The 20,493-nt window shown below is 50.5% G+C and overlaps 1 protein-coding gene across 3 annotated transcripts in view; it reads right to left on the reverse strand.

Moving 5' to 3' along the window:
• Window positions 1–20,493, reverse strand: part of Slc35f3 (solute carrier family 35 member F3) — a 249,550-nt gene that overhangs the window by 53,952 nt on the left and 175,105 nt on the right. For all 3 annotated transcript variants that reach the window (XM_077802608.1, XM_026412916.2, XM_026412907.2), the window contains one exon: window positions 12,434–12,758. In XM_077802608.1, the coding sequence (XP_077658734.1) occupies window positions 12,434–12,758 (325 nt within the window). The remainder of the gene's footprint in view (window positions 1–12,433; window positions 12,759–20,493) is intronic.

Genomic DNA, 20,493 nt, shown 5'->3' on the forward strand with positions numbered 1-20,493 from the left:
GTCTGTTCAGGTCCTTGGCCCATTTGTTGATTGGGTTATTTGTTTTCTTATTGTTTAATTTTTTGAGTTCTTTGTATACTCTGGATATTAGGGCTCTATCTGAAGTGTGAGGAGTAAAGATTTGTTCCCAGGATGTAGGCTCCCTATTTACCTCTCTTATTGTTTCTTTTGCTGAGAAAAAATTTTTTAGTTTGAGTAAGTCCCATTTGTTGATTCTAGTTATTAACTCTTGTGCTATGGGTGTCCTATTGAGGAATTTGGAGCCCGACCCCACAGTATGTAGGTCGTAGCCAACTTTTTCTTCTATCAGACGCCGTGTCTCTGATTTGATATCAAGCTCCTTGATCCATTTTGAGTTAACTTTTGTGCATGGCGAGAGAAAGGGATTCAGTTTCATTTTGTTGCATATGGATTTCTAGTTTTCCCAGCACCATTTGTTGAAGATGCTATCCTTCCTCCATTGCATGCTTTTAGCCCCTTTATCAAATATAAGATAGTTGTAATATTGTGGATTGGTTTCTGTGTCCTCTATTCTGTACCATTGGTCCACCCGCCTGTTTTGGTACCAGTACCATGCTGTTTTTGTTACTATTGCTCTGTCTAAGGCTAGGTTTTAAAGGACGAAGTCTCTGCTGTGTCCACTGGGATACACACCTTTGGGGCCCTGAGCCTCACTGCCCTGAGCTACCATGTTTTGAGGAAGCCCAGGCTACCCAAGGAGGTCATATATAGGTATTAAGGTGGACAGCCTTGGCTGAGGTAGCAGGTGACAGCCAGCATGATCAGCACACCCTAAAGGGACATGCACAGGTGGTCAGTTCTTGCCTTGCTGTGACTGAGCCTCAGTAGCAGGTCTCTGTAAAGAGCAGCAGTGACTGGAGCTAAAGTAAAATCTCAAATCTCATAGCAGGTTAAGTGTTAGCCAGATTTTAAGACCCTGAATGCTGTAGTCCTCTAAACCCCTCTCTTCCAGGGCTCAGTGAGCATGTAGGTCAGGGGCAGGTCACAATCCTGCCACGTGAAAGTGAAGCCTCAACCTCCTGCAATGAGTTTTCACTCTCACTCCAATCAGAGGCTGGAGCTGGATGTCCCTGGGCTGGCTCCACCAATTTCAGACCTGGGTAATGTTCTCAAAGTGTCTGACATTCAAACAGTTCCTTCTCTAAAACGACTTTATAGTTCAAGAGTTCTTTCCACTCTGGACCAGCTAGCCATTATGGAAGGGACAGGGCAGCCTGTGGCAAGTGGCTGCCCTGCTGAGTGCTTGCTTCAGCGCGGGCGTCTGCTCTGATGGTGAGCATGGGCAGGACACAACCTTCACCGCCCCTCCCGCCCCTCTCCTGGCATCCCACCAGGGATGCTGCTGGGACAGGCAGGTGAGCAAGACTGTCACAGCCCCTGTTCTTGTGGTGTGTAAAGATGGCCCCTTTATGTTCACATACTCTTTTAAATACATTAGTATACTCAGAATAAAATCAAGTAAAGCCATGTGGAAGCTTCCGGGCAGGGATGAGGTCTGAGAGCACATCCTCAGCATGCAGATCTGACTGGCTGCCCCTCGGTGGCGATGGGGGATGGAGACAGCGTTAATCAGCGAGCTGGCTGCCCTGTCAAGACCCCGCCTTCAGAGGCTGGAACACAGACATATGGCTCTGATTCATGCCTTTGACAGGCGACATTTGACCCCTTGGGGACATTCCTCTTACCATCTTTGAAGCCAGGGCATTCATGGGAAAAGGAGGGTGGGCAATGCCCACCTTTTCTTATCTGTGTGGTTGACACACACCACTTGGGGAATGTGACGTGGAGGCTGGGAGATGAAGTCCCTGGCTAGTGATCCCTGCCCTATAGCAGCCTCCACTGGAGCAGAGACCCAGGATCTGGGCTGCAGAGTTCCCCATCCATGCCTCAGAATGGTCTGGCTTTGCACTGGCAAAGTCAAATGGACACTAGTAGTTGCTTGGGACTCCTAAGAAAGTCCAAGGGCAAGTTAATTCTTTTGTCCTGAGAGCTGGGGATTTGGCCAGGAACCTGAGATGGCCCCAAGCCTCCTCTTAGGGAAGATCTATTCAGCTCCGCACACCCCCATGGAGGACTCTGCACTTGTGTATGAGACTCTCTGTTCTCTCACCAATTCCCTGTGCTCGGTACGTGGGAGAAAACATCCTCACCATGAGTCGGGGAGCGCTGGGCTTAAGCACACCAACTTCTACCACCTTTAATAAGACCGAGTGCTCAAAACACACCATGAGCATTGGAGAGACCCACACAGATCCACAATAAATTATTAACAACCTGTTCCCATTTTGTTGGTGGAGCACTTAGAATGTTTCTTGGAAAAAAAATTCTCTTCCATTTTCCCCCCAGAGAAACATGTGGCAAAATAATGCCAAATAATGGTCTTAATGATGTATTCCTGCAGCAGGGGAGCCTTAGTTTTTCCAGGGCTTTTAATTTATTTTATGTTATAAATTAATAATGTATGTATGATGGAGAGGAACTCATTAAACCTAAGTGTCATAACATAAGGCACTTAGGAGAGAAGAGTGTGAGCAATGCTGATGCACTCTGATGTTACATTAAGTACGTAAATCATATTTGTTTTCTCTCCACTTAAAGCTGAAAACAGCCGTTGAGGTAAATGTAATTACTATAATACTATTTTAAAAGGTTCAGGAAGCACCAGAATAGAATTTGCACAAACATCAGAAAAGGCAGCTTATTCTGGCCAGTCAGATGTTTTGTCTTTTGTGAGGAACTCACCTAGACTGTGCGGGGTGTGGCCACAAGGCCAGGATGCCCTCTAAACAACCAAGAGCTTCCCAAGGCCAAGTTCACACTCTCAGACACAGGGAGCTCATCTGAAGCAGGGGTTGTCTCTCAGAACACAATGGCCAGGCTGGAAAATGCAAGGGAAGTTTCCCAGGGACCCTCAGCTGGCACCCCTTCCCCCTCTCGCCTTTCAGGACCAGGCCGGTGGTAGGCTCGGGCGTGGAGGGGAGGACTGGCCCAGGGCGCTGGGCACGTGGCCCCATCTGCTCTGGCTCTTGCCTGTGGATGGTGCACTTCTGTTTTGGTGAGCTGGAGCTGACTCTATGAAGCACCAGCAGGGACACTGGCTGTATAAAGGATGTGGTTCAACTTTGCTTTAAAAAGTGGGCGTAGCAATTTCCAGTGACTCCTTTTCCTATTGGCTCCCGATTCCTTCACTGAGGAAGGCTCAGGTAGAAGAACATAATGAAATAACAGGAGAAAGTCCAATGGCAAATTAATTCTTTTGTCCTGTGGCTCAATTAGAAATGAAATTTCCAAAGAGAGGGGGCATGTGCAGAAAGGCGATTAAGGGAAAGGCCAGTGACAACTAATTGCTACCATCAAAGGAATCACCGCTCCTGCAGCAGGAGCAGGGACCACTACCTCAGCACTGTCCAAGGCTTGAGTTCTGGGCCAGGTGATCTGCAGTCCAAACCCTGGAGCCCACGTGGTGTACACAAGAATGAGCGTTCCCAACTTCAATACAAGGAAGTGGGAGGTAGGGATCCCTCAGCCAGAGAATTTACCACAGTCATGCAGTCTGTACGCAGTGGGCCCCAGAGCTCAGGCCAGCCTGATGCAAAGCCCAAGTCCCTTCCTCTGCGTGTGGCCTCCTTCTCCGTGTGACTCTGGGACCCAGTGTAGGTCTGGCACTCGAGGGTGCTCAAAGGCCGCATAGGGAACAGGGAGAGTGCTGTGGGAAACACTGCCAGCTGGGCTCCCTGGAAGGGTGGGCTGGGCACCCCAGGTAGCAAGTGCTGAATCAGCACGGCCACAGCAGAGCCAGCAGGAGAAAAGTGATGGGACAAGGGGCGTGTCGCTGTGGTCCCTTGTTGTGTCTGCAGGGTAGCAGAAGGTTTTCCCCTTTTTGTTTTTCAGCTTTCAAAAATATAAGAGCATCAAGAGCTCGAGAGGACCTGATCTTCTAGACAATGCATCACCTCGTACTTCCTCAGGCTCTGGTTCATGTTCTAGAACAACAACACAGTGTTGGCCTACTCCACATCAGTTCTCACCCCTTTTCCTGTCAGACTTGTCAAAGCTCATCTCTGTCAAGAAACATGTCTCCCCCATGCAATCTAAAATAATGACAGAGCCCAGTGCTGGCCTCCCTGATGTGGGCTGGACACCAGCTGCAAGACCCATGCTCATTAGGACAAAGACTCATCATCTGGGACTACACATCATCATCATCATCACCCCACTACCACCACTGCCACCATCATCACCACCATCAACACACTATCGCCACCGTCATCATTATCACTATCACCACCTCACTACCACCATCATCACCATCACTACCATCACCACCATTGTCATCACCATCACCATTATCATCCCCATGATCCACATCACTACTACCACATCATCCTAGTTATCATACCCATCACCACCATCACAACCACCACCATCCGTCACTACCACTACCATCACCATCATTATCATAACCATCACCACCAGGAACACTTCCACCACGACCAACTCCATTACTATCACCATGACCAACGTCACCATGAACATCATCATCATCATTATTATAACCATCACTACCATCACAACCACCACCATCGTCACTACCACCACCATCATCATTATCATAAAAGTCATTAACATTACCAGTACCACCACCATCACCACCACTATAATCATCATCATTATATAGAGAGCAGGAGCCATGGCTTGTATGAGTTTTGGGATACACATTTTGAAGTTGCAAATATGGGTAGGAAGTCTCTGAACCAGTTTGGGAATTTATTCACACAATCACACTTAATTCTGTTCCAGTTAAACACATGATCCACACAGGAACCATGGAACCCAGGGGAGGGGTATGGATCCCAATAGCAACCCTCAAAAGCAGGTAGTATAGTCTTCAATTTTCAGGTAACAGCTAAGGCTTAGAGTTTTTAGTTGATTTTTCCTATATTCATGCATCAGATGAAGACAGTGTGGTTTCCAATCCCAGATATTTAATGGCCAGCCTGTGTGTCACAGTGTTCCCAGCATGGGCACTCTCCCCACTGTTGCGCAACCTTGCTTGGGTGCTGCCTCCAAGTTCCTTCCAATGAGGAAAGAGCATCAATCCATCTTTTCTTGGTATCATTATGGAAAGGTCCAGGGCTGAAGAGAACAAGGCATCTTACCCTCTTTCTTAGAGCATCTGTGACCTCTTTGATAATTTGAATGATTTAGATCAGAATATCCTCAGAGTCCCTTTCGGATATTTCTAAGTCTTTAGAAGATGATCTTTTAAAACATCTTGCTAAATGTGAGAGTTTTAAGGCTCAATGTGCCTCTGAGCTAGTTCACTAGCCTTGACTCTATGAATAAGAATCACATGGAAAGTAAGAAATGGCTTAGTCTTACCAGGTGACATTGGATGGGCCTCAGCCTCTTGGTCACACCCACACACCTGTACATACCTGCACTGATTCCCGGTGCCCTTTGCAAGCTGCAAATGAACCCTTGTTATCTGGCTTATGCAGACACTAACAGCTCCTCAAGACCCCTCCTCTGGGAAGTTCCCCTTTCTTGCTTTCCACCTTCTGAGCCCCCGTTACACTGACTTTGAACATCTTCACAGGGACCTTGGCACTTTGTGCTAAAAATATTGCCAAAGCTCTTCCTGAAAATTCCAGCCTGGGGATTTTTGAACCCCCAAAAGCCATAAGTACTCTGACATGGAAGTTATTTACCTGCCGTCTTTTAAAAAAATTTTTGAGTTATAGATGAACACAATACCTTTAGGTTTTTGTTCATTTTTTCATGTGGTTCGGAGGATCGAACCCAGTACCTCATACATGCTAGGCAAGCACTTTACCACTGAGCCCCAGCCCAGCCCTTTAGCTGCCCTCTTTAAACCCACATCTTACACATCCAGAAGAACTGGAACTGACCTTTTGCAAAATTTCAACCTGATTGAAATAACCCTGCTGCAGCTGAACTAAACAGACTCTGAAAGTACACGGTGGATGACCTGGAACTGCAGAACCTCCAGGTCAGACCCTGTTACCTGGTCAAGGTTTAACAGAGCCTTAGGTACCTGGGGCTGGCAGGCAAGGTGACTCAAGAGGAAAACAAAGGTGGCCAGGAGGCAGAGCAGCAGTTCCGCCTTGCCTCAGGGTCCAAAGTCACTCGTGGAATATGACACTCTGGACTTGTCTGTGGGATGCTGGGCTGCCATTCGGGCTCATTGGGGTGAAGCCAGAGCTGTTTACTGAAGTGTAGGGTGCAGGGAGGAGAAGCCGGAAGGGAAACAAAGGAGCTAAGCTATGAGGCATGACCACAGGATGGAAGAGTGGCGGCCCAGCATAGGCGCAGGAAGGCGATGGGGCAGGTGGACCACGCTCCCCTGTTTACGCACGGATGCATCCTTGAATACCAAACCTATGCAGCCTTCACGGATCCCAGGCCCTTGTGACCTTCCACTTAGCCATGAAGCACTGATGACGTGCCCTGCGGCAGCTGTACCTGACAACGGCTGCTCAGTTGACAACCTACATGTGTGTGTGTATATGCATGTGTGTGTGCGCATGTGTGTGGGGATGCTAATTGTCCCAGCACAGCCTGACCAAAATCTCCTGGCATGAGGATACTCATGCATAATCGCCATTACTGACCTAGGCTAAAGACATGGGCCAAATTACAGACCACAGCACCCAATCATTGCATCCATTTTTTCTAAAGCAGTTACAAATCAGACAAAGGACAAGGACATCAGCTGAAGGGCTGTGGATGAAGTGCACCATTTTATAGGTTGTCAGTCCTTGGGGAACAGACAGGGAACTGGATGGCTGTGTGTGTGCTAGGAGGGACTGTGGAGGCAGGGGAACCAACCCATGATTTTTTTATCCCTTCCTTCACCCCAGCTGCTGAGCCAGTGAGTAGAATAGGCTCTTGGACTCCACTGGAGGCCAAGAGAGTCAGGCCTCCTTGCCACTAGGCTCCTGGCACAAAGGGGCTCCTTTTCCCATTGGTTCCAATTGTTTGGCGTCCACCTCAGTGCTCGGCGGGGCTGGGCAGTGGAGGCAGTCAGTGGAGGCTCACCAAGGAAGGATCGTAGGCCACAATAGGGAAAGACTGAGCCAGGGCTCACCTGGGGCTCCCTCTGCTTGAGGCAGGAGGTGCCGGCGAGCACAGGCTCAGACAGGTTCCAGGCAGGGGCCAAGGCTTCCCCTCCAGCACCCTGGCCCCATCTTCCCTGCAGCCTCAACACCATCTGGCACACTGTCCCCTCTGTTCACCACTCCTCTCCTGCTAGAAGCAAGCTCCACAAGGCAGGACTGCTCCTTTCTTATGGTCACGAAATATTCCCGTGCCAGGAGCAGCCCCGGCACACAGAAGGCCCTTGGCAGGTCCAGGGGAATGACAGAGCACCTCCATTCCCCAGCTTGGAGGGGCCCCTCTTACAGATTTCAGAGGGGCTTCCACCTGATGAACAGCTGTTGGTGGGAACAGGCTGGAATGTGTCTGGGGCTCCCTCCAGAAAGGAAAAGAAGGCCACAGAGGGTGAGGCCTGATGGGGCAGGGAGACACATTTCTAAAGATCCAACCTGATCATCCCCCTGATGGTCCTTGCCACAGGGCACCCACCGCTGTGCCTGAAAATGTGTACAAATACTTGCTGGAAAGAAGATTTCCCACTTATTTTCAGAATCCTGGAGTTTGATGGAAATGACAGTTGTGAAGTGATTTTCACCAACACAAGATCTTGCTGAAGGCTGAAGAGGAAGTTGGCAGTTCAAAGCAAGAGACCTGGTTCTGTAATATTTCAAGATTTGCACTCAAAGTTCTTACTCAGGAACTAGGCACCCCCCTCACACCAAACAGACACCTGACAGTCATCCCACCTCTTAACATGAGACAGGAACATGTGTGGTACCAGTTAAAATTAGCTTCATGAATCCAAGCAGCTCTGACTGGAGCAGATTTGCTCAAAAGCTTTTGGAGCCCCCAGTGCCTAAGACTAAAGCCTCAGCTGTGGGCTGGCCCCAGAGTGCTTCCCACCTGCGTCTCCATCTGCCTGTGAAGCCTGAGACCCACTCTACCCTGTGCTGGAGCCCAAGCTTCAGTCAAGACAGTCTGGTCCCCTCCATTGCCCACCTCCTCAGTCATCCTTCTGTTTTGGCCTGGGCTTCTCTCCCATTTGGTTGTGAGCTCCTTAGGGTCAGGAGCAACATCCATGCCATCCACATCTGCCTGCATGCCCTGGGCACACTGACGTGGAGGAAGAGTTTGGTGAACTGGGCGATCTGCAGCTGGCTCTATCCCACACTCCACACAGCAATAGGAGCAATGGATTTCTAAAGATCCAACCTGATCATCTTCTCTGATGGTCCTTGCCACAAATGTGCCAGAGCCAAAGCTCCTCTGCAGGGTGCAGGAGGCTTGCCAGCATCTGCCCTTCCTCCTGCCTCACTTCCTACACTCTTGGGAGCCCTCCCTTGGGCTCCATCTCCGTCTGCGTGGGAGTTCTTGACCTCCTCCTTCAGCGGCTGGCGGGCCATCTGCTCTTCCTGGCTCACTTCCTCCTACAAACCTTTCCACTCTGCCAGGACATACGCACCCAGGCTTCTGCCCGGACTCCCCGGCACACACCCTGCCTAGTTTACCAGATTTGGAGGATCCTTGGGGACAGGGATAATTTATCATTGCATCCCTAGCACATCTCCTAGAGAAGACATGGTAACCATTACAGTACAAACCAACCTCTAGGTTGGAACTACTCCACTCTGGTCCTCAGACTCTGAACAGCCACAAGACCTAAGATAGTTCCTTGGCAATCTGTATAGCTAGGTACACACACCAGCCTTGGGTAGCACTACAAGAGATCCAAGTTTCCCTCCCCCTTCCTCGGCTCTGAATGGCATTACAGTGCCTGGGCAGAGCCAACTGGCTGGCTTACAAAAGGTTGACACTACAGCAGGCAGAGGACAACATCTGTTGCCACTGCACCAGACTTCCACCACGGTGACCTTTATTGGGTAGCTACATGATAGCAGAGAACAGGTCGCTGCTGCTGGAAGCTCCCAGAAGACCCTCTGACATGACTGCAAATGCACCACATCTGCTTCTGCCCGGATTCTGGTGGTGGTAGCAGCCACTGGGGCCTGGGAACCCATCCTTCTCTCCCAGGGTCAGAAGACCCAGAGGTTGTGTGTCCTCACACCTCTCTTGACAGTATCTCCAAGCTGCAGAGCTGGTGTGGCCTTCCTCTGAATCCTCACCACTCCGGATGCCGTGCACAGCTGTCCAGGAGACTGTGGTACTCAGTGCACTTAAGCTTTTCCTTGGCTGGAGCTGTCCCCGCTGTCCCCAAGTTCTGGGCACTGATGCTTCCTCAGGGCATCCTGTGGCCATCCAGTGAGGTCAGACAGCTGTCAGCGAGCATTAGGAAAGACACGGTGGAGTGCCCCTCGTGGGGGAGGGAGGCGCCCACTGTGCTCCAGGAGCTGGGACCACCCCAAGTCAAGGGCCAAAATCCCAGGTCAGTGGGGCTGAGAGGTCTGTCACTCGGGTTCTAATTTCTGACTCCAGTGTCTGATCGTGAGCACCCTGGCCTGTGCAGCCACCAGGCTGCAGGTTGATTTCTCAAGGAGAACCAGAGTGTGGTACCTCGGGGTCAGCTCTCTGCAGTTTGAATGGGCCAGCGCAAGGCGGCGGATGAGCAAAGCCATGGTGCACCCTTCCATTCAGCCCACAGGAGTCATAGCATACACTTCTCTGCATTTATGTGGTGGACAGCAGATAAGAGGGTACTTCAGATAAGATCACACAGCAATATTTTGCACAAGGCGAGGTCTGAATCATCTTTTTATAAGTGGGCATCTAAAGCTCAGAGAGCTTAAATGGCATGTCCACAGAGCTTCCCTCCCCAGTGGCAAAGGACCAGGGCTGCAACAGCAAGTCACAGTCAGTTCCATGTAGCCAGATGAGTCTGGATCCTACACTGGGTCAGATCATCAGCATTTTTAAAAACTGATAACTGAGACTCAACAACTCCAGAGCCATTATGGTCACAGTGCAGCCTGCCGTCCAGCAGCACCGGCTATCCTGGATGCTCCCCAGGGGGGCAGCCTCTCACGCCACCCAGAAGCCCTGCGTCCGATGGCCTGGCTGGCAAGCCCAAGGAGCTCTGAGCCAGGGACCTTCACCTCCCTCTCTGCTGCACCTGCCTTCTATGGCTTCATCTGGGGATAGCAGCTGAGTCGGAGAGGGCTTGGAGAAAGAAACTTCCATCTGACTGCTTCCTAATAACTAAGGAAAGCCAGCTTGTCTGCTAGGCCACTCTCTGTGCAATGGGTGTCTTCTGGCCTCCTGTCTCCCAGCCCCCTGCTAAGACTGCTAGCCAAGAATCCATCTCTTCAGCAGGTCCTACATCTGCTCTCTCTCATTAACTCTGATAAAGGCATGAAGATAGAAGATGTCATTTCAGTGTTCCTCCATTCTGGCAATGCAAAAGCTGTCGAAAGCACTCCCCATCTGAGCTGTGACAGTCATGGTTTCCTTAGGAGGGTCTGTGGTGACATTCAAATTCTTCTCTCCCCTCCTAGAGGAGACTCTTCTCCTTTCTCATGGCATGCATGGCTTCACCGAATATCCAAACCTGGCTGGAAAATGAGCAGCTCTGCTCAGCCACAGGCTAACAATTAGAAAGATTTTTATTGGCAAATAGAGCTGAGCTTTGTGAGAGAAACTGGGCTCAGTTTTAAGTGGCTTCACTAATCAACGTAGAATTCTGCAAACTCCCCCACTTTCTCTAGTGAATGCACCAGTCCCTGCAAGGTTTTCTAAATTCTTTCTGGATGCTTTGTATAGGAAGGCACCGACTGAAGTCAAGGAGTGCTGTCTTTTCATGCAAAATGGGCCCCTTTCAGTGACATTTTTTTTTTCCCTACCTTGATCTTTCAACCACCACTGAGCTTCACTCCTTAGGTGTGGTTTCCAGCCCAACAGTCTAAATGTTGCTGGGGCTGCCCTAAGTGGCCACAGTGCCAGCCTTGTCCCCAGGCACAGCCATGGCACCTGCTCAGGTCAGTGGCTACTGTTGAAGAGGGGGTCCTTCCAGCAGGAGCAGCTGATGCCAGCAAGGAGCCTCCGTCTCTGCTCCTCCAGTTCATGGTGGAGAAAGGGCATGAGACTTGCTTTCAGACCTCTGCTAGGGGCATTCAGTGCCTTCTTGGCAATTTCCAGCTGGCTCTGAGCAACTGGTTGAAGTCAGCCCTGAGGATGCCCCAGTCCTGGGCTCTGTGCACCGCACCTCATTCCCAACATTTGCCCCAAACCCTTTCCACTGAGGGGACATACAAGGCTGGCTGGGTGTCTCAGCTGATTGAGGGTGGCTCCCCAGGGCCTGTTCCTCCAGAACTCCTGCTCTACTTTACAAACCGGTCTTCTAAAGGAGCCAGGACCTTTAAGGAGTATGGCACCTGCATCTCCAGTCTCTGGGGACAGAATGGTGAGTTCCCAAGAGAATTCTGATCCCATCTAGAATTCCATTTCCAAACCGCTTTCCTCCTTGGCTCCAGTGATGGGCTTAGTTAATCTGTGGCTTGGGAGGGCAACTTCAGGACAGGGCTAGGTTTGAAGTGGACATTAGACAGGACTTGGCCATTTTGTAGGGGTATGTGTTGGGGTGGGGTGGGATGAGGTGGGGAAGAAGAAGGCACTGGTTGTCATCACCTCGAAATTTCTGTTCACCTCTGGGACTAATAAAAGACAAGTTTCCAGGGCCTATGGTGACACCTTGGCCAGCAGTCTTTCTTGGGGTTTTTGACTGAGACAGACTTGAGCCAGTCCTTGACAGCCCCCATGGTTCTCCACCTGGGCAACATGAGGTGCACTATCAGCTGGAGGAGCTGGGGATCAACACCAACAATGGGGTTCCAAGGGAGGGTTGGGGCCTTGGTGGGAGTCAGGCTGTTGCAGACGGAGATGGGGTCAGGTTTCTGGGCTTATTTGGAAAGGGGCATCAATCCCATGTGCAATGTAGTCAACGAAGTCTACACACTGTTCTGCTTCTGGTCTCCACACTGCAGACACCCAGACCTTGCAATCACATAACAAAGGAGCCAATGTCTTGCTCCCAGGCACCTGGCTCCAGGGACTCGAGGTCCTCATCCCAGCTGGGAGGAGCTCTGCTCCATTCCTCCATACCTGGGAAGTACTCAGGCCCCTCTGGAGGGTACTGCCTGCTCCTGCTTCACAGAAAGGGAAGCAGCTGGTAGGGCTGCGGGCTGGAGGTGGGGGCAGAGGCTCACCAGCCAGGGTGAGGAGGACTCTGGTCCTGGCCCAGTGAATGAGCAGGTGCATTCAGACTGTCCCTGGCTCCCACCTCCCACCTGGGCCAGCGTCCTGGGACTGCCCGGGACAGATGGTCAGGGTCAGGAGGGCCTACCTGTATCTCTGCTTCACAGACTGCTTCTCGGTGGACTTGCAGACATGCCCCGCGTAGTACAACGGAAAGAACAAAAAGTTCCAATTGGTGGCAAACCAGGTGAGGGTGAAGGGCGCGTCGAACTTGGCGAAGGTGAGCTTGGCGAGCTGCGTGGAGCCGGCCCAGGAGGCGCACACGCACAGCACCACAGCCACGCCCCAGAAGGTCTTGTGCAGCTGCACCCTCGAGCATGTCCAGCGTCGGCGGCTGGTCCTCCCGCTGGCCTCCGCCCCGCCCGGCGCCTGGGCCTCCGCCGGGCCCGGGGGCTCCCGGGGGCGCTCCTCCCCTGGGGAAGAGAAGGCAGTTAAGGGCCTGCAGACCGAGACCAGGCGCAGGGCAGCTGCCATGTCTTGTGCGCCAGAGCCAGGTGCTGGGTGCCAAAAGTAGACCCATCCCAGCTCCATCACCCCATTTCCTGAGAGCCTGCTGGAAACGCAGTCTCAGGCCTTCCCCAGGCTCCTAACCAGAACTTGATTCCAACAGTTGACCTGTCTCGGTTTGGGAAACTTCAGAGCATGCTGCAGCTTCGGTGAGCTGGGCAGCCCTGGAAGGGACTTCCTACACAGAGGCTCCAGGCCTTGACCTCTTCAGAGTCCCTTGCCTTTACAGGAGGTCCTCTGCCTGTTACTGACAGGCACACTCTGAATGCTCAGAGACCACGCACGGACCCTTTCTCCATATGCTCGAACTAGCTTCCTGTGGATGGACTCTGGTCCCACTTCAAAGCTTTACTTAAAAACTGCAGCCTCTGGCAGCTAGTGTGTGAGAGGCCACAGACAGGACACTCCATTATAGAGCTGTGTCCCTTGGGGAAACCAGGCTGTAGCCGTGAGCTGCTCCTGCAGAGTACAAGGAGGTGAAAGGCGTTATTTTCCACTGTTTGCTTTTCATTCATGATTGTGTGTGTGTCAGTCGGCTGGAAAGTTAAACAGATCTGTGGCTGGTATCAGAGTCACCATGGACAGAGGCAGCCCTCCAGCAGGCAGCCCACTTGCCCCAGTGTGCTCTGCCCGGCACTGAGCTGAATGGGCACCCAGCTGCCAGGGCACCTCACTCCAGGGTACAGAAAATGAGGGTTTCTACACATCATTTAAACTTAATGGTCATTTCGTGATCTTTAATAACATTAACCCAAATTTTGTATGCTGTTTGAAACAGTTTTATGGGGAAAATCCTGGTTCAACATAGGCTGTTAAGTGGGTGTTCACTAATCCTGTCATTAACTGCCAGCCTCGACCGTGTCTGTCTTAGTCAAAGATCATCAAGTGCTACGTGACTAGTCAAAGGCTGATTCGAAGCCTGTTTAACATGATTTCTGTTGTCTTCATTTTCTGCTTTAGTAGTATGTAATCTCTTGGTTCTCCCGTGTGTGTATATCCATTTTGAAGCCCTGGAAAACCAAGTGTTTAGTCCCCCTGGGAGCTGCTGACACCCAGCAGCTGCAGGGTGGGGCGGGCACAAGAGACAGAAAGACAGAGTTCCAGCCTTTCACTTTATGTCCTCCCACCATGACTTCTTAACTTTGCTCATGGTGAATTCCCACAGTTTAAGGTAAATTCCATTCTAGGTAGAAGCACCCAGATTCAGTGTACACCCCGATTACCTGCCAGTTTTAATAGCCTCTGCAGCCCTTCATTACTGGATAACTGGGTGCGTGTGGGGGGCAGGGAGTTTTCTCTCTCAATGAAGCCCAGCCCCCAGCTCCCCTGGAAAGACAATTGGAGATGAAGACTCGGCCTCCCCCTCAAAACCCCCACTTAAGGACTCCGGGGGAGGCTGCACAAATTCAGCTCAGGGCACATTTCCTCAGTTAATGTGCTGTTATGGCAAATTAAGCTTTAGGACACAGGGGCCTGAGTGCTGGTGCTATGCCACATTCCCAGGGAAAGAGAAAGCCACCGGATCCTGTGATTTTATGTTGCTGAAATGGCTTTGTGCTTGAGCAGCCTTTCTCTAGCCTTGTGCCCTCTCCAATCCTCCAACCAAGGGAATATCAATAATGCACAAAAAATAGAGACTCTGTAAACTAAACTCATAACTCTTCTTTAAAAATAACATGTAAGATTGAACCGTGTTTTCAAATGTGCAACACGGTAATAGGAATGATAAGAGAAAAGGAGTCTGTGGCTGCTGGTAAGTTTGGAAAACAATAAATAGAACTGACAGGTTCTTTGCTTTAGGAATCTTTAGGGCACAGACATGGTGAATTCCCAGGAGGCTGCTACAGCCTGCGTGCCTGCCTGCTAACTTAACTAAGTGGGTAACATCTGTGGTAGGTCCTGGTGTGCCCTGGAACACACTTTGAGAAACAGTGGAACAGACCCTTAAAAAGGAACAGACATCAAAACCTAATTCATTGCAAACCCTCCAGTCACTGCATTGAGTCTCTTATAATAATAATAATCACATATCAGTTTCATCACCTCACATATTCTTAATACTTCCAGATACCTCTTCCCTCTATAAATACAAAACGTTCTTTATAAACACATTATAAAAGTACTGAGAAGCAAGAATGAAAAGCAACCTATAATAAGAGAGCTCTCGCTGCTGCTGCTGCTGCTGCTGCTGCTGCATTTTCTACAGTTTCTTGTCTGTGCAGGACACAAGGACACATCAGCGGTCCTGTGCAGGACAAACGGACACAGACCCACTCACTCAGCAAAACCGAGGTTGCGTTGTCTCCGTCCTGCAGTCATTTAACCTAACACACCCCAGCACAGACTTTATAAAGCTCTCTGGGCTGTGTGCAGTAACGACTCCCAGGAACATCTCCACCGGACAGGAGATTGGCAGGAAGTATCTGCCCTGTGTCCACAGCTTTAGTTTAGGAACAAGTGCAACGTGTGATCACTGTCCTTCAGGAACTGTGGGAGTGACAGGACGCACCCAAAAAAGAATTAAGAACAGTTATGTGCAAAATGCAGAGACTTCCAACCACAACCGTAACCAGCAGTCGTGAAGATAGCGTGGCCGGTGTGCCCTGTTAGTGACCAGAGTAGGCTGCAGTGAGGCTGAGCCTGGCCGGACAGAAAGGGTTTGACTAGGGAGGAGCCTCGTCCAGTGTCAGAGCGTGTGTGACCTGCCCAGGGGCAGCAGCATCACGGACCCCACCCCGCCCCATGGGGCTGCTCAATCATGCAGCAGGAGAAACTTCCAGGTTTGTGGAAGGGACAGGAGCAAATCCAGGTGTCAAGGGACCCTCCTTTCAGAAGGAAGTGCAAGCAGAGGGCTGAAACGTGGAAGAGCAACACCACAAACAGTCCTCAGGCACTGTTTTTATCCACCATTGAAATGCAGGCCAAGTTTCCCCAACTGGACCTCAACGAGCTGTCCAGGTAATGCCCAATAGGTTTCAGACATGGAGTCATGGCAAGGAGGGCTTATCCCTCCTCAGAGCCTCTCAAGTCTTCAAGTGCAGGAAACTTTTGTGACTCCCCCTCCTAAGCTTCAGGACAAGTACTGCCGGTTTGATTTCACTCCATTAGAGCCGAGAGAGGCAGTGCCTCCAGGAAATCAATACGATTGAGCCTCACACAGCTCTCTGGCCATTAGTGTATGACTAGAGTCCCGTTGTGTCACCTTGGTCTCACTCTCCACCTGCTCTGCTAGCAGACCATCTGCTTAGGATCTTCTTGTACCTTGAATTCCACTCTTGTCCTGCAGGTAGCAGCTTGGGAGCAAGACACAGATCACATCCTGTCCCAACGGTGGTGCTGACAGATTCTCTGTGTGGTTCCAAGCATCTCCCTGTAGCTGTGTCACTGTTAGATGCTCTGTTTAGGCCACTTAATCCCCCCAGATATCTGCAGGGCAGGTGGGCCCTTCTAAGCACTGTTGCCAGAATGGTGTGTGTGTGTGTGTGTGTGAGAGAGAGAGAGAGAGAGAGAGAGAGAGAGAGAGAGAGAGAGAGAATGTGTGTGTGTTTGGAAGTGTGTGTGAGAGTGTGTGTGTGTTAGAGTATGTGAGTGTGTTGGTGTGTGAGTGTATGCATGAGAATATGTGAGTGTAAGTGTGTGTGTGATGTAAGAGTGTGTGGGACAGTGTGTGTGTAACAGTGTGTGTGTGTAAGTATATGTGTGTGGGGGGGCATGCCCTCTTCTGCACAGGGATACTCCTTGCACTGTGACACGTCACCAAGCCTGAGCTCACGAGTCCCTCTGAACTGTCTCAGAATCCTGAGGGTTGCCAGGCAAACTGGGTGTCAGTCCCACCTCCCCCACAGTCACGATGTATGCCAGTCCCTAGGGGAATTACAGAGGAGTCACACTTTGTTCCAGAAGAAACAGGACCCAGAGGCAATGTCCAGATCACAGAGGGTGAGCTGGAGATCTAGCCTAGCCACTAGCCCATTTTGGGTCCACGAACCATCCACTGCTTTTCCCTGAGAAAATGACAAATTGGGTGCTTCTTATGTCCCTGTGGTGGAAGCCATTTCTACAAGGAGAAAGCCATTTAGGTTGGAAAATCATTTACTGTCTCCTGAAATGGCCTATAAAATGGCTCTTATGTGCTTCAAGAAAACACCAATATCTCTTCTACCAGCTCCCTGGGAACAAGTGGGTCCTTGCTGACACCTTCCATGGAGAAGTCTCCAGAGAGAGCCCTGTCCTTAGGGTAAGGGTCTTAGGGCCAAAGACACCACGGGCTGGCATGCCCAAGTCTCCTGCAAGCAGAGAGTGGGAAAGGCCTCTCAACTGGCATCTGCGTCCACAGGACCCACACAGATACTTTTATAGCTTTATGGAGGTATAATTTTTACCCCATAAAATTCAGTAATTTTAAGTGTGCAGTTCAGTGATGTGTAGCAAATGCACAGAATTGAGAAAAACATCACCACAGTGCAGATGTAGAGTAGTTCCATCACTCCAAAATGAGTCCTCCTGCCCCCTATTGCCAGCCTCTATCCCTAGGCCACTGGGATCTGCTTTCCTTCTCTAAAACTTGAGTATTCTGGACATTTCATAAGACCTGCAGACTCCCACCTCTGGCTTCTTTCATTTAGCAGTGTCTTTGGGGTCCATCTATGTTGTAGCCCATGTTAACTGTTCATCCTTCTTAGGCTTGTGTAGTATTCCATCGCATGGATACCATATCGTTTATCCACTCATCTATCAGGGCAAATGGGTTGCTTCTAGTTTGGGGCTATGGTGAATAATGCTGCTATGAGCATACGAATGTAAGTCCTTGTGAAGATGCATAGATTCATGTTCATAGGGACTAGTTCATATGGGTGGACTAGTTACATTTTAGGCCACTTTTCCTCTGATCTTTATCTACCCCTGCACAAGGCAGAGCTCTTCCCAGGAGGATGTGCTTAGTCCAGGGTTTCGAGAGCCCACATCTTAGAGGGTCAGAGCTTCTAATTCCATCTCCAGGAGACACAGCTGGGAACTGCTCAGGGAACCAGACTACCTCGCACCCTTCTTTCTTTTCCTGGACTGCCCAGGGAAAGACAAGGCTTGAAGAACGATTTTCCATTTATTGGTCACCAATGGATACACCAGCTCAGAACCTGGCCACCAAACTGAATAGCTTTTATAGAACTATAAAATCAAGTTAAATAGCTTTTTCAAGATGAGGAGTTTTTTGGAAGAAAGCTTTTGCTTATGATCTTTTGCAATTATAATTTATTTTCCCAAAATGCATTTGGGGTTTTGTTTTTCTCATCTACTCATTAAATACTTGTTCAGTGAGTTATGTGTGACCTTCTTTTCTTAATCAATGGTGTGGAGGAAAGGGAAGGTTTGCAGAAGGCACCATCACAAGTCCTGGGCCAACTCATGCCCTCATATCCAAAGGCAATCCTCATGTCTCATCTCCCTACCTGTTACGTCCACCCACCCTTGCTGGACCGTCTGTGTGGATTCCTGAACCTTGGCTCAGAAAACACAGCTACTGGGGCTGGGGATATAGCTCTGTTGGTAGAGTGCTTGCCTCTCATGTACAAGGCCCTGGGTTCAATCCCCAGCACCACCTAAATAAATAAATAAACAAACAAACAAATAAATAAATAAAATCAACTGTTTAAAAAAAAGAAAAAGAAAACACTGCTACTCTTCATGCATGGCTGAGGCCTCATCTCTGCTCCTGCCTAGCACTGGTCCCAGGGAAAGAAAGGGATCTATGAACAACTGAAGCTGGACGCTGACCCCGAGTAGAGCAGATGGAGTAGAGGCGGAAACAGGCACAGGAGCCGGTTAGACACACAGCACATGCACCACTTGCTGGGAGAGGTCCTGCGTCACATCCCCCACCATGATGGAGACAGTCAGGACGATTATTTGCAGATCTTGCAGACTGGACAGCGGAGGCTCTGAGAGTAACTGTCTCTAAGGTCACAGGTTGATGGGCAGCCGAGAAGCAGTTCCACTCAGGTCTGGCCCACCCCAAAGCATGAGCAAGAATGGACAGCTTCCTCCTCCTCCCCCTCAGAGCTGATCAGGGCAGTGGTTTCTGAGAGCTCAGTCTGAATTGGGCAGTGCTAAACAGGTATGTCAGGTAAGGACAGACTTCATTTCTCAACTGGAACAGCTGGAGTACATGTGGGCTTTGGGGCTGGCATTGCTGTCCTGGAATGAGGGTATCATGGGCTGAATGATTGTCTGCCCCAAATTCACAGGTTGAGGCCCTGATGCCTGGGGTGGCTGTGGGGCCTGTGCAGAAGTAATCAAGGTTAAGAGAGGTCAAAGGATGGGGCTTTAACCTGATAGGTGGGTGCCTTAGGAGCAGAGGAACCGGAGAACCCAATCCCTCAGTAGCTGCACACTAACAGAACAGAGGCCAGGGAGGACACGGGAGAAGATAAGCAAGCCAGGAGAGATTCCTCATTGGATGCCAACCCTTGCCCACGCCTCCATCTTGGACTTCCAGCCTCCAGAACTGTCAGAAAACAATTTTCCTGAAGCTATCCATCCTGGGGCATGCCTGAGCTGACCAGCACAAGCAGGTCAGATGGACAGATGCGAGGCACAGAGAGCTGTCCCTGTCAAGATGTGGTGACAAGATACAGGTGGCAGAGAATTCATTTTGATGACACATTAGAAGAAACAACAGACCAGATCAGGAAGGTTAGATGCTATCTCATAACTGCTGCCTCCAGGGGATCTTGGAGGTGGTGTGTGGAGACAGAAGGAAACTGCCACCAGGAAGCCATTTTAAGAAATGAAATTAGCATTTTTCACAGGAAACATTTCCCTGGTGAGGACAGAAAGTTGGGAGGTAGAAGAAGACTGCTTTTGGGGGGAAGAGTGAGGATCCTCTGGGAGTTCCACCTGAAGCAGTCTGAGAGCTGGGGTAAGGCGGCCTCCTCCAGCCCACCTGCCTGCTGTTGCCTCCATTCCAGGAGCAGGCTCTGTGTTGGCATGTCCCTCGCCCTGGCTTCCACAGAGGTCTCCAAATGGCTCCAGACGTCCTCATGCTGTGGGCTCAAAACAATCCTGGAATTACACAACTCAGGTGAACTTTGGGTGAGGCTGTCAGCACCCGGGGAAGTGCTGGTGTCGGTGTCTGCTCTTGGGAGGGAGCAGGGCAGTGAGTTTCAGTGCTTGCTCTGAAAACATGTGAGCTCCCAGGCTCAGCTGTCATCCTCGTGCCCTGCTAGTCCTGGCCTGTTCACCTTCTGGAACTCCACTGTGTTCACGTCCAGGGTGCATCGTGGTCTGAGCATACAGTAAGTGCTCACCAGGTGCAGACCCGGTGAATCTGGGTGCTGCTAGAGACCCACACACACCCAAACACATGTTTCTCCGATGCTTGTCCTTTCCAGGCAGCAGTTTTGGGTCCTCTGACTCCCACATGGACTGGGGCGCAGGCTGCTGCTACTCACGGGCCACCAGGGATTTACAGAGGGCAGAGCTAGTGCAGGGCAGCCCCCAAGGGAAAGGCTGCCCCCTACATCTGCAGGCCCTTTAGGAAGGTGGGGACAATGCTTGTCCCCTGGTTTTGGTTGGTGGAACATCAGATGGAAACAAGAAGGGAAAACAGAAATTCAAGGCCAATGGCAGGAGATATTTCCAATT

The sequence above is a fragment of the Urocitellus parryii genome, chromosome 9 (genome assembly GCF_045843805.1).
Source record: "Urocitellus parryii isolate mUroPar1 chromosome 9, mUroPar1.hap1, whole genome shotgun sequence".
NCBI lineage: Eukaryota > Metazoa > Chordata > Mammalia > Rodentia > Sciuridae > Urocitellus > Urocitellus parryii.